The following is a 13,833-nucleotide window of genomic DNA, read 5'->3' on the forward strand; positions in this document are numbered from 1 at the left end:
ATTTAAATTCTAATCAGATGACATAACTGTTACCTGTTAAACCTGATGACATTAAATCTTCACACAAAAGAATCTAGACATTATCAGTTATGGTTTAAGTAGTACAACATGCAAGTTTCTGAACAATGTACAGACAAAATAGTTGAAAATAAATAAAAAAAAATCATTCTGGGCACATGCAATTTTTAACTGTGGATTTCACTGTTTCATGTATCAAACACAAAAACACTCAATAAAACATCTGACCTACAACAGAGCCAACACAAACAGCTCTATCATGCTTTAACATTTCCTCTTCCTTCCATTTGTCTAAAACATTGGTGTATAGTGCCATTTTTGGTTACCAAGGTATCCTTCCTGGCCTCCAGCTACTATTCTGGAAGGACCAGGAGCCCTGGGTAAATCTCTCGAATACTCCAGGGCACTTCAAAGGTACTATGGTGGAACCACTATATCCCAGTCTGAACATCCTGGGGTTCAGCTGACAGGGAACTGAATTTCATTCCTTGCCCAGCTGCTGATAAGCCATGCAACCATTGGAAACTTCCTTAGATGCTGTACCGTCTTCTCCCTATTCTGCTAGTCCCACTAGAGTATAATAGTCGTTTGACAAACATATTGGTCAAATGCCCTATTTTATTACTAACTGTTCTTAATTTTGTCAATGATCTTTTCTGAGAATGGTTGTCTCATGAGACACCAGCCAGGCGAAATGGTCTGTCTGCTGTTTGCACAGATCTCCAAGCACAATCAGGTCCTAAATACACTGTATTTATTTCTTTCACTGAGCATACACCTATGTCCTGGTTTACTCTATTCAAGGAGTTTGTGCAAGTTCTTTTGCACTTAAACTTTACTCTCTTTATACCCTTATCAACGTGCTAGTGTATGACTGAAATACATGCAGCAGCCAACTGCAGTTTTGCAGATCAAAACAGATTCAGGAAGGGTGAGGAGGGGAAGGGACAGAAAAGAAGATGACTTACTTTTCATTTTAAAGCAAAGTTAATTTTAAAAATACCAGAAATGTAACACTTCCTAACTCATGTCTCATCTGTAGTACATTGCTGCATGCAAAGTTCCCAACCTACTGTTTAAAAAATTAAATGTTACCTATGAAAACCAAAAGTAACAAATATCGAATAAACTCCCTGGCATTTTGTAAAGTTGGCAAAAGGTTTCCCTGGCACCTGTGGTAATCAAATTATAAACATCGTTCCAAGCCCAGGAGGCCTTGTGTGTGTACTTAATCGTAGAAGAAATTAAATTACAGCTGCTTCCTATTAGGCATATGAAATTGCAAAAACTATTTCTCAACCTACTTAATAATGAAGTTTTATGCCTGTCCCTCCTCCAACTACTATGGTACTGATGAAAGTTACAAACCAAAGAAAAACAGTAAGAAAGCAGACTACATTTAAAAAGATAAACACCTACTCAAACCATTTTTCATGTAGTCCATTCTGCTGAGTCACAAACTGCAGCACTGGAGGACGTAGCTGCGTTCTAGGCTCTTAACTGAGGAAGCTAAATTAGTTGGGTAGTACCCTTTAACAGTCTGCAATTAATATAAACACATGAGCCCTCCAGAGGCCAATTCCGAACCTGCAAACTCCTGTCCTGTATTGCCCTGTGGAGGGATACACCGATTAGAGAAGGAACGTCAAAAGGCCACCTATCTAATCTCACCAGCCAAGTTCAGTGCCTAATGCTCAGTGGCATGTCCCCACTGCCTCCTAACTAATCCCTTTATTTCATAAACTTGGGTCCAAGTCCTGCTAACTTACATATTGCCCTGAGACGCCAACACGCACCTCCTCATTGAAAGAAGGGTGCAGATAAAGCAAGTGCAGGATGGACTGAAGCCTTAACACTTTGCCACATTAGACCAATTCATACTTGAGCACATTGCTGAAAACTATGTGAGCAATACTAGGGATTTCAGAGGCAATGCTAACCGAAGTCACGTGTATCTGTGCAAACCTTACATTTTCTTGTACTAGTTCTGGTCTGCCAAAAAGACAAATGTGTAATTGTACTGCAATTACCTGCATGGCTTTTCTTTTAAAGCAAAAATTATGAGATTAGCCATTCTTCCCAATATTTAAATACCATAATCATTTAGTCATGCAACTTTTCTGCGATCTGCTGAATGATTTCTTTTTCTGGATCATTTTCCTTCTCTGATTGTAGGCCTTTTGCTTTAGAAAGAAAACATTGCTAAGTAGAATTTACATTAAATTTAAACATGGAAAGTAATGACAGTGTACTACAAAATTCATATCATCACAGATTACAGTTATTTGATAACTCTCTAACTTTAAAGGTATCACTACATTCTTGCAAAATAAAAAAAATATTAATTTTAAACTCCTCTGTCTATAATGGACACAGTCTACCTATATTACACAGGAACAGATCACACAAAAGTGAACAGGACTTTGAGCAAGTAAACATGATGGGATAAGTAAATTCTGAGCCTATAGCACTCCACTGAGGTTAATGGTTCCTGAGTCCCCGTGCACATTTTCTCCTTGACTAGGGCATACCTTACATTCATTTTTACCAGGTTGCCAAATAATTCCTTTACTGTCACCACTTTCACTAAAAAGAAATATGTCAACCACTCCCTTGTTTTTAATATATCCTGTAGGAGATGTACCCCAATACAGAAATATTTTTTTATGTTGCTGTATGGCATGATATATGTTTATATTAATTGTTCAATATACCAATATGATGGAAAAATAGATGTTACCACTCTTTTTGTCCATCTAGGAGCTTCTTTTGCATGCACAAAATAATCTTCTGAAATACCTAACTGAATTTCACCTTTATACTGTCTTTGTCATATTGTAGCTATTCATAAAACACATACAGATTTAGATTTCTACATACCTGCTTGTCAAATGCTACCCAAGCAGGAGCATCACTTCCCATCCCTTCAGGAAATACACTGTATTTAGGTTTCAGCTTCTGACCAGGTAACGGTTCACCTCCTATTCCAGGTTTATCTTCTCCAACCAGCATAGCAACATTATTGCAGTAATCCCAGTGCTGTGACTTGTGGAACTTTTCTTTCCCTATCTGTCAAAGGTTTGGAAGAAAAAGAGAAAAAAAATCTGTGTGTTTGTTTCTAAATCTGTAAGAGTTACCTATCTAGGCAAGGGAGATTAATCATGTAAAAGTTTCTCTACAATTACTTTTAATACAGTCTAAAAACCTGTAACAACTGGAATGCTGCAAGTGAAGTGACATATTTCAGTGGTCAATTTGCCAGCCCTATAGACGAAAATGGAAAAACATTCCAGTTATTTACCCAGGCTGAGAGACAGGATGATACCGGCTGTTCCCCCCCCTCCCCACCTTCCTTGCAAAAAGGATTGAGGCATGTGGTAGAAAGAAGCAGTTCACTCACTAGAACTGTTCCAAAAGGTAGAGGGGAAAAGCCTTTTCTACAGATCACCAGAGGACAAATGGAAATGGTTCAGGAGTACCCAGAGAACAGCCTGCTCTCATTACTTATGTCAAAGATCTTATTTACACTTGCATCCCCAAGTGCAAAATAAATGGCTCTGTACTAGTGAATACATTTGAATTTTGGGAGGTTGGATCTGAATCAAAAGACAGAATATTTATTCCATCTGGGCTTATTCCAAAAGAAGGTCTCTGTAGTGATTTCTTTATTTTATTACTATTTTTTCAGGCAATTAAGGATGGAGTGTGTAAAAAACTATGCACAACCAACTGCAAAGAAACCCGTCTTGCCTACTCGCATTTCTTGGCTGGGGCTGGAGCCAGTCTTGAAGTGATGCAGAAAAGCCTCTGGCCTCACATGAGTATCAGTCCTGCCTGTGGGAATGTCCCTCCTAATGAGCTGCCTGCTTTGCTGGCCAGTTCCCTCGCATGGAGGCAGCCGGTGTGAGCTGCACTCCAGCAGCAATCCCCTAACGACCCCACACATCAGTCTCACTCAAGAGGACAGGGAAATAGGAAAAGCCAACAGAAAGCTCTACTAACCCCTCCTCCCATGAGTGGCAATCCTGACTCATTAGCTCCTCTCGCTCTGCTATTCCCCCCTTCCTCGCCCTCTCAAATCCTCAAAACATTTTGTCTGGGAGGGCATAGAAGGGCCACTGGGTAACTGCACCCCAGCACACCTAGTAAGGGGAGACAGAGGCTACCGCAGCTGTGCCCTCCCTCGGCCTGGGACTGGGTGAGCATGAGGCTGAAAGGGGAGGAACTGGTGTTATGGGTGAGCACAGAGAAGGCCCTGGGTAGAGGAAAAGGCTGGACAGCAAAATTTTTCATAGCAGCACCGGAGGAGGTATGTCAGTAAAGTAGCAGAGGGCCAAAACTGTCTCCTCCACTACATTTGGAAGACTGGGCATCACTAATTATCACACGCATATATTTAAACCACTACTCCCCCAAAAGATGTAGTCAACCCTAAGTTACCATCATAAATCAAAAAATAGTACAAATAATCATTTTTCATCATGGCAACATTCAAGTGCCCCAAGATAACGTAACACACGCTCAGGACAGCAGTTCTGGGAACAAGTGCAAGCAGTGAAGCAGCAAAACCTGAAAGTAACCGAATAGTTATTTCGTTCTGCCAATAGGAAAGAGAGCAAGGAATTCGAAAGGCAGCTAACCAACCTCATGGCTCATAATATTCAATGCTCATATATATACAAACTACTGCACACTGAAGGTTGCAATCTGAACTGTTCACCTGCCTTGCGGTGCTCTAAATCCAATGACACAGAATGGAGAGCTGCCCTTGACACGAACAGCTCAATCACTACTGTAGCTTAACCTTCACTTAAAACCCTTTGGCATACTACTTTTGCAAGGACAGTGGTATGAAAAATAATAAATGACTTACTATTTTTACAAATTATTATTTTTAATACCATAGTAATCAATGGCCATACCTTGCTTAGGTTAACAGAAGCTGGGCTAGCCAGCACCCTTTGAAACAGTGATTGCAAAACCAGATGAGGTTTGCATACTGGGGACAGTAATGATTGGGAGTATGGAAGCACTTCCTCAAACAAGATATTTAAAAGTAAGCAATGTTTTACATAGGGGTGAATAAAAGGGCACATGGCAAGTATCATAGTTTAAAGAATAATACAGAGGAAAAAAAGTATTCCTGACCCATATGTTTATAAGTCAAGAACAAGGGTTACTGAATAAAAGAGAAAATCAATAAAAGGAAATACTTGTGTAACGATTAGTTAGGCCATCCCCCCCTGCCACACAGGACTGCTCAAGCCAGGAATTTAACAAGATTTAAAAAAGAGCTACATATTTGCAGGAATAATGCCCAAAATAAAATATTTCATATCAGCACATATTTTTGAGCTGTGATATAAACGTCATGCTTCGGTGCGCAGGGTAAGCACTGACATGTCGGCATTAGGAGCAGCTCTTGATGTGGTCATCGCCCCCCTTCCTCAAGGAGAGAGCACAGGCACTCTCCTGGTACAGGACTCTGGAACAGGCACTGACGGGCTCTGGCACCCGCTTTGTAACACATCTGCACTTGGGATGGTTTTCTCCCTCTCCTTTGAGCGCTGCCAAGCTGCCCTTTCTTCTTCTATTTCTTTTTTTAATAATTTTGTTCCTCAGTAACCTGATAAAGAGTTGGAGAGAAGTCAGAATGGAAGGGAGCTTTCTGCATTTATCAGTTCAAATGTGGAATAACTAGTCAAGCTGAGTTTTAAAAGGGAAATTTCTAGGCAGAAACATCTAATTTATACTGAAGGTGCCATAGAACAGATCTACTTTTTGGCACAGCAAGTATTTAATTATTTTCCCCCTATTACCAAAGCATGAGTTAAGGAGAAAGGCATAGTTATCAAAGCACAGTGAGGGTGGCAGTTTTCCTGAGCAAAGGAAAGCTCTTCATGTCCTCAAAGCTTCTTCTAGAAGAATTTGCTCTTCATCTGTTTCTGGGTTTTGGCAAGCTACAGTGTGGTAAAGTGTTCATCAAAGTAATCCAGGTTTGCTCCTGCTGGAAATTTTCCAGAATTTAGGGATGAAATCACAACATCATTCACAATTTGATATGAAAAATACATGGCCCAACAGCTGCAATTCTGTTAAGAACCTTTTGTGGCATTCTTATAACTTTCTGAGTATTCAACAGAAAGAGTATTTTAGATTCCTAATCACAAAATTACTTACAAGCCCTTCTCCATAAAATGCACCTAATTTTCCATATGCAAAATAATCTCTTCTAAAAGTCCGTACAGTTATTTCTTAAAAAAAAGCCAAACCAAACCCACAACAAAAAAAAAACCAAAAGAATGTTTAAAAGAAAAAGTAATTATAACTGAAGATCACAAAAGAGACAAATGACATTTGGGAAACTTCAGCTAATGAACTCAGACCACATCCAGCCTAAAATAGTGACAGAACATCATGTTACCTCCACAGTAATATTAAATTACTTCTAAAAGAAATCTGTGAGAGTGCAGGGAAAGAGCTTTACTGTGTCTGCTGTGCTAATGCAGCTAAACTGAACAGGCTGTAGATCTGCTGAACAAAGCTGGCCATTTTCTGTGCGGTGAGCCTGAAATAAATATTGAGGATACACTCAATAGTGACTAATGCAAAGGTCAGGATTCTCTAACTGCAGCTATTGGCTTTGCAAACTCAGCCACTGCAGTCCTTGGGGAACACTGCCGTGTGCTCTCTCCATCTTGCTCTTTAATACTTTGGTACAGAGTCACAGCAAACTCATCAGGGAGCTGCACGTTTCAGCTGAACCAAACACAACTAGAAATCTCTCCCCACAGCGGCTGGAGCGATGAGGGAGCCCTGTGACACATGCTGCCTCAGGAGCTACATGTTTTTAACCAAGTCCCACAGGGAGTTATGGCAGATGCCACTGGTAGCAGCCCAGTTCTCTTCCCCGCATCCATTTTTAATTCCCATCTTGAGAACAGCAGCTGTACTGTGGAGATCCTGCTCAAATCCTGTATCAGGATGAACTGTGGCGTTTCTGAACTACTCTAGGCTGCTCTTACAGTCTCCTGGTTGCTTTGGCTAAGCAATGGAAATAAATGCAAACGCTGCACACTGTGCCAGTCAAATTCATGTGACCAATTTTCAACTCTTTTATCATCCCCAGCTTGCTGCGGAGGTTTCAGTATGTTCAGAGGTTAAGTGGTACTGTAAAAGGAGGAATACCTTAAGACATGGATCCCAGCAACTCTGGTGCCCCTCTAACACATCCCAGAACAAGGTGCATCAACACTAACATGGACCTGTTAGAGCAGGTCCAGAGGAGGGCGACAAAAATTTTTAGAGGGATGGAACACCCCTCCTATGAGGACAGGTTGAGAGAGTTGGGATTGTTCAGCCTGGAGAAGAGAAGGCTCCAGGGACACCTTATAGCAGCCTTCCAGGACCTAAAGGGGGCTTATAAGAAAGATGGGGACAAACTTTTTAGTAGGGCTTATAACAATAGGACAAGGGGTAATGGTTTTAAACTAAACAAGGGTAGATTTAGGCTAGATACAAGGAAGAAATTTTTTACAATGAAGGTGGTGAGGCACTGGAACAGGCTGCCCAGAGAAGTGGTAGATGCTCCATCCCTGGAAACATTCAAGGTCAGGTTGGACGGGGCTCTGAGCAACCTGATCCAGTTGAAGATGTCCCTGCTTATCGCAGGGGGGTTGGACTAGATGACCTTTAAAGGTCCCTTCCAACCCAAACCATTCTATGATTCCATTAGCTTGCTCTTACTGCCTGAACTGGCGCAGCCTGAGAGAAGACAACAGATGGATATAAAGTAAAGGGTCCAAAATGCAACCCCAATGGGCAGCTACAGGAAGATTTGGGTTTGGGGGTTGTGAACAGACAGACATCTGGGGGTGTGGGGCTGAGGGGCAGGAGGTAGTGGAAGGGGTTCAGGAAAGAAGGCCAGGGAAAGAAGGGAAGGCACAGCAGGCAGGCTTACTTATACAGAGGTTGGCAAGCACTCTGTCAAGAAAAACTAATGTCCTGTTTTGGCACCAATGATTACAGAGCAGCAGAAAACACTCAAGCCAGGAAACATAGAGACAGCAACAGAAGGACAGTTGAGGGCAATTCCAACCTCCTGCAGTAAACAAGGAAGATGTGGAATTTCTGCTGTACCACTAAAGTTTACAACAGAAACTGATATTCTCAAGGATGTATTTTCCCCCTGAGATCTATAAACTTATTGTCCGATTCTCTGAGAAATGCCATGCTGAATTGTTGCACAGAATTCTCTCTCTGAGAGGGATTTCAAACCTCAGGCAAGAAAATACACTGGTCAGCTAGCACTTGGTAAATCTGACCCATGTGAATATGCTGTCCTCTCCATTAGCTGCTGATATAAGGCAACAACATCAACCTGGTATCAGAAGGGGTAGCTGCCTTTAAGAACAAGAGGTAGACCAGTAACACTAACAAAGGAAGTAATGATGCTGTTGCATTGCAACCAGCGTCATCCCTAACAGTCCAGACTCCAAATGCACAAACCTTTTTTTGCAGTAACAGAGCAAACCTATTACATGCTATGTTTCCACCACATGCAGGATTAAACGTGGTTATCAAGATATGTGATTTTCTGTCCTGACAAACAGGTGACACGCATATAACTTGTATGGACAAAACTGAAAATCTCATTATTGCACAATTTCAATATCAGTTGGGCTCTGCAGACAGAAGCCACAGTACCTAGGTCTCCCTGTGACTCTTAAACATCGGCTTCCGTGGCAGGAAAAAAAGAAAAGAATTGAGGAATTCCCCTTTCCAAGGGTACGCAACAGGTAGTGAAATTTTCAAGGGGGTAACCCACAAGTTACTGTTTGTGAAAATAAAGAAATAAATAAACTCTTTAATGCACCAGGATGGTAAATGATGTGCAAGTACCACATCCTGCCACTGCCAGGTGGACAAGGGCACTTCTCTAAGGCCGTCAGGACAGAGGAGCACCAGCCTTGCTGAGGGGCAGCAGTACTCCCAGCACAGAATCTGGCCTCTCCAGCCTCGGCAAAGGGGCACGGCCCAAATTCTGCCCATTAGCCAGCACCCTGAAGAGGGGGGCCTCACAAGTGGGCAGGAGATGAGCTAATCCATGCTCAAAATACCAGCCTGCTCTGTCGTTAGATCTCCTGATCACCCACATGTGAACATGACAGGTGCTGCTGATGAGCAGCTTATCTTTGGACTTCTGTTCAAGGAACAGGAGTTTTAAAGGAGGTGAAGGGGGTTGATTTGATGGGTGGACTTATGTGTACACAAACTACTGTAATTTGATTTTAAAGAGATCTAAAAAAATAGGATTCTTTTTACTCTCTTTGTAGACAGTATTTTATGCTCCTGATGCCTTCTGCTAGCCGTCATTCTTCTCCACCCCATCAAACCAAACATCAAACGTGGCACTGCTTGTGCTATGCCTGTCCCTTTCATCCTTGCTCTTCTTTTAGCACAAAGGAAACATTACTTTACGTTACCGTAGGAACCACTCTGCCTGTTTTAAAAGTGCCTATCACCTCCCCATGTTTCCCTCTAGTCTCTGTGATGCCCAAGCAGCAAGATTTTGCCCCAGCTACGCAGGACCGAAGCGGCAGCACCGCCCTCGGGGTTGCTGAATTGGGCACCAGTCAGTTACAGTTAAGGGAGGGAAAAACAATAAAAAACAGCCAGTGGCTGCTGCCTTTCACAGTCCCGGCACCAGCGGCGGCTGTGAGCTGCCCAGCCTCGCTGCCCTTGCTCCCACCTGGAGATGAAGCAAGTGTTCCTGGTAGAGTGAGCTAGAAGTAATAATAATCACAACGGAGGGGTAATACCAGTGGCTCTTAGATCCAGAGACCAAAGCACTGTGAAAAGATTTCTTACTTCCCATTTGCCAATGCAGTCCCTGCTGCCCTGAAGTTAGACTCCGTGTCCCTAACTACCTTAAAGCTCTGATTTTCTGGAGAGAGCCCAGCTGCCTTATTGAACACATCCAAGGTAAATAAAACGCATATGTACTCCTCTCCCACCGCCCTTCGTGGGCCTATATATGAGGCAGGTGGAAGCATTAGGGGCAGAGAAAAGAGGATTGCAGCAGCAGCTTGAACAGTGGTTAAGAGTGGAATTAATACCCATAATTATAAACCAAGGGCTGACAGGAACAGCAATTCTCTGTCCTCTGCTCGTCCTTCTTCAGGGGATGCTTTGCTACTGTTGTTTCTGTGCAAGAAGAGGCACTGATGACAATGCTTAGAGTACTAACAGGTGAAAACACTTCCTTCCTTTTCAATTTATCTATAGCAATGACACTTTTTTTCCCTTTAAATATGCTCTTCTTAGCCTTTCATTTGTGGAACTGTATGAAAATGAAATTAAATCTAATAGCCAACAACTAAGTGGAGATCAGAAATGCTTTTCAAGAAAGGTGAGTTATCTGTATTAACTCCACTATCTCAAGGACTGTCAAAAAGAGCAATTTGGAGCCCTAACAAGGGTGTAACCATTGTTTTACAATGGTGTCTTGTGCCAGTTGTGACTTGGTTTTCACACCTTTAGTTCTCATAACACATATACGCACTCTATGCACTTCAGCATGGGGTGTTCAATGCTCTCTATATGCAACTCTTCCCAAGCACGTGAAGCCAAATACTGTGCCTTTTCTCTGAAAAAGGAGGCACCATGGCTACCACAAAGCCTCTTCATTGCTCCTGTGGACCTCTGGAGATGACTCACTCCACCATACTCCAAAACCAATAATCCCTATCAATTAAGTTAAATTGAAATTTGGAGAACAATAAAGTCATGGATAACATTGAGCTGAGCTATTCTACTTCCACCCAGCAGATACCAATGGTAGACACCTATTTCACTGTTGCTGATACGCCCACTCAGCAGCTACCTGAAGTGTTACATACACAACCAACTCTTTACAATACAAATTTGAATTCAGCAAGAGAGACTGAGTATTCACCACCAGACCCTCCTGATTTTTTTTTATCCTTCTAAAACAATGGCACCCAGCCTGCTGTTTGCAAGAAAGAAGTTGCTTGAAAGATCCTTACTGCTTGTAAGTTGGGCTCCTCCTGCGAGAGGTCCTGTGTTTGCACGCACCTGTGCAATGCTGACACACCAAGCGAGGCTGGGCAGTCCACACATTTCTATCCAATTTCATGCTTCCTGTACCAGCACCTGGCCAGCTATGATTGCATCTACCTGTCTTGTTTTTTTAGAGAGCTGCCAGAGGTTTTACACTGGACCGCACTTAGTGCAAACTGATTCATAGCTCGTAAAGTAGGCTCCAGATATGCTAACAGCATGGAGAAGTCTCATACTGAAGGGGTACTGACACTCATGGTATCATTGGTGTTAATACACGTCTTGACAAATCATTTGCAAATTGTCTCTGAACTACATTATCACCTTCTATACACTCCCTCATAGGGTGGACCAGACTCAGGAGCTAGGAAAACACCCCAGCAGTCAGGATGCAGAAACAAGGGCTCTAATGGCCGCAACATGTTCGCAGTATGAAAAAACAGGTTCCTTTCCAGTTATTTTAACATTATTAAGAAAGTCTACACTGTTTCATCTGCCTCCTAAAGGCACCAGCGACAGTGCCATGCCCAAATCCTTCCTTACCTCCTGTACCATTTCACAGTACAGATTGTATGCAACAAATTTCTAGCTACCCTTGCTGAACAAGTTTGAAATAGCGATGGCAGCCTTCTCTTTTGTTTGCTATTGTAGCTCACGATAAAAATACCATCTTCTATATTCACAGACTGCCATCGGTACTTAATAGTACTGGCAGCTCTGAAAAAGCCACATTAGCATCCCTAGCATTTTCCAACCCCCTCCGCAAAGGCTTTTTGGTTTATTTAGCGGGTATCTGCCTCTCCCCGTTTTGCTTTGCTCTCTTCCTTTTCAATTTATCTATAGAGACGCAACAAGAGTGCAAACTGCCGCACAGCAGCTGCCCGATCCCTCAGTCCCTGCCTAGCTGCAAAGTATTCCCACTCCCAAGGTAAAACCGGAGGAGGTTTGTACACTTGACAGCACCTTGCTTTCCACCTGACCTAACACCACCTTGCTTTCCACCTGCCGGGTAAGGAGGGTGCGGGGGGGACAGGCCTCGCCGTGGCACCGGCGTTTGCTTCGCCACCCCGGGGCCGACTCCGCAGGGAGCACCTGCGCCTCACCCGCTCCCACCGGCACCCAAAGGGCATCTTGTTCCGCCCCCGTCACCCCTCAGGCCGGCGGAGCGCTGCCGGCGACCGCCCTGTGGCGGCCGCCTCGACCCCGGCCTAGCCTGGCCTGACCTGGCCTGGCCTGAAGGGAACGGCCGGGCCAACCGACACCGGCACCGGGGCAGCCCCGGCACCGGAGCAAGGCAAGGCAGGGGAGGAGAGGTGAGCGGAGGGAAGGGGCGTCCCCTCCGCGGTCACTCACGTTCCGCTGGCGAGAGGCCGCGGGCAGGAGCGGCAGCGCCATGACCGCCCCGGCCCGCCGGGAGCCCCGCGCCGCTGGGGGCGCCGTTGCCTGGAGACCGGCCGGTGACGTCACGGGGGGCGGGGCCGAGCCAGGCCCTCCCGGCCCGGCCCGGCGCGGCCCAGCCGGGTCCGGGAGTCCCGGGCCTCAAAGGGTCGGTTCGGCCCGACCCGCTCCCCCCGGTCCCGCCGCCGGTTCCCCCCGTGTTACAGCCCGCCCAGGCGGTACCGGAGGGAGGCGGGCCCTGGCTTTCCTCCTCAGGAGCCCCGGGAGTGCGGGAGGCGCGGGCCCAGAAGCCGCGGGCCCGTCTGGTTTTGCGGCCTTTGGGACCGAAGTAGAACGAAATACGAATCCATTTAATTGAATTTTTCAGAATTCGTTGGCGGCTTCGTCGCAAATCGCTCAAAATTTACCTCAGGCCCAAAGCTTTGCCTAGTCCCCTTCCCTCCCTCCCGCCTCCTGGGGTGCGGTAACCTCTGAACGTGGTTCCCCCCCAAAATAACTCTGGAACCGGGGTCACGGACGGGGCAAACCCCACCACATTTGCGGTTTCCTGCACGAATTAATTTTTAATGTTTTTAGTTTTGTGACTTTTATACAGCACATTTTACTTCGGGGCCCTGGCAGGCTTGAGGGAACGGGGGGGGGGGGGGGGGTGCTTTTACGTCTTTTTGTTTGGTTTTTTTGCATCTTAGTCCGCCGGGATGGTGAAACTAGGTCAGTGGGTTTCCACTTTCTGGTTTCCCAGTGCTGTATTATGCACCTGCATTTGCATTTAGTGCGGAAAGTTAAACACTTAAAATGTATTTTAATTGAAAATAAAAGGAACCATCATTTTAATCACATTCTTTTCATACAGTGGGTGGTATTACACTCAAATTTAAATTTCAAACAGAAAATACACTGAGAGTTTCTCACGGATAGCTTGGGGGGGAAGGGTTGTTTCTTTCTTTAATGGAAGTAACATTTTCCTTGTTAATAAGGGAGGATGCATTCCAGATCGCCTCCAAAGCCTGTTCCAGAGAACGGCAACCATGCTACGTCATGTTCCTCCATTTTACATAAAGCTGTTCTTGAATATATTTTTTTAATTAGAACTGCTTTTTACAGAAAAATGAGTTTATGGATAAAATAGTTAGCTGAAACCCAAATACTTCAATTCTGATATGCCATCACACTGTCTCCGAGGAGCTGTACTTCAGTTGCTTAATGTCTTTATTCTCATAGATGGAGTGGATCTCCCCTGCCGTATTTCATACTCTACAATGCATCAGACCATGAAATTCCCATAACATATCATGTCTCCTCCCTGAAACAGAGGCTCGTGGAACAGCATGGGCG

At 44.2% G+C, this 13,833-nt stretch overlaps 1 protein-coding gene across 1 annotated transcript in view; it reads right to left on the reverse strand.

Annotated features, from left to right (window-relative positions):
- Window positions 1-12,625, reverse strand: part of EFHC2 (EF-hand domain containing 2) — a 62,388-nt gene extending 49,763 nt beyond the window's left edge. The window contains exons 1-2 of the mRNA XM_075034697.1: window positions 12,454-12,625; window positions 2,899-3,087 (exon numbers count right to left, since the gene is read on the reverse strand). Of these exons, the coding sequence (XP_074890798.1) occupies window positions 2,899-3,087; window positions 12,454-12,495 (231 nt within the window). The 5' untranslated portion in view covers window positions 12,496-12,625. The remainder of the gene's footprint in view (window positions 1-2,898; window positions 3,088-12,453) is intronic.
- Window positions 12,626-13,833: the final 1,208 nt, after the last annotated feature.

This window comes from Buteo buteo, chromosome 8 (genome assembly GCF_964188355.1).
Source record: "Buteo buteo chromosome 8, bButBut1.hap1.1, whole genome shotgun sequence".
Classification (NCBI taxonomy): domain Eukaryota; kingdom Metazoa; phylum Chordata; class Aves; order Accipitriformes; family Accipitridae; genus Buteo; species Buteo buteo.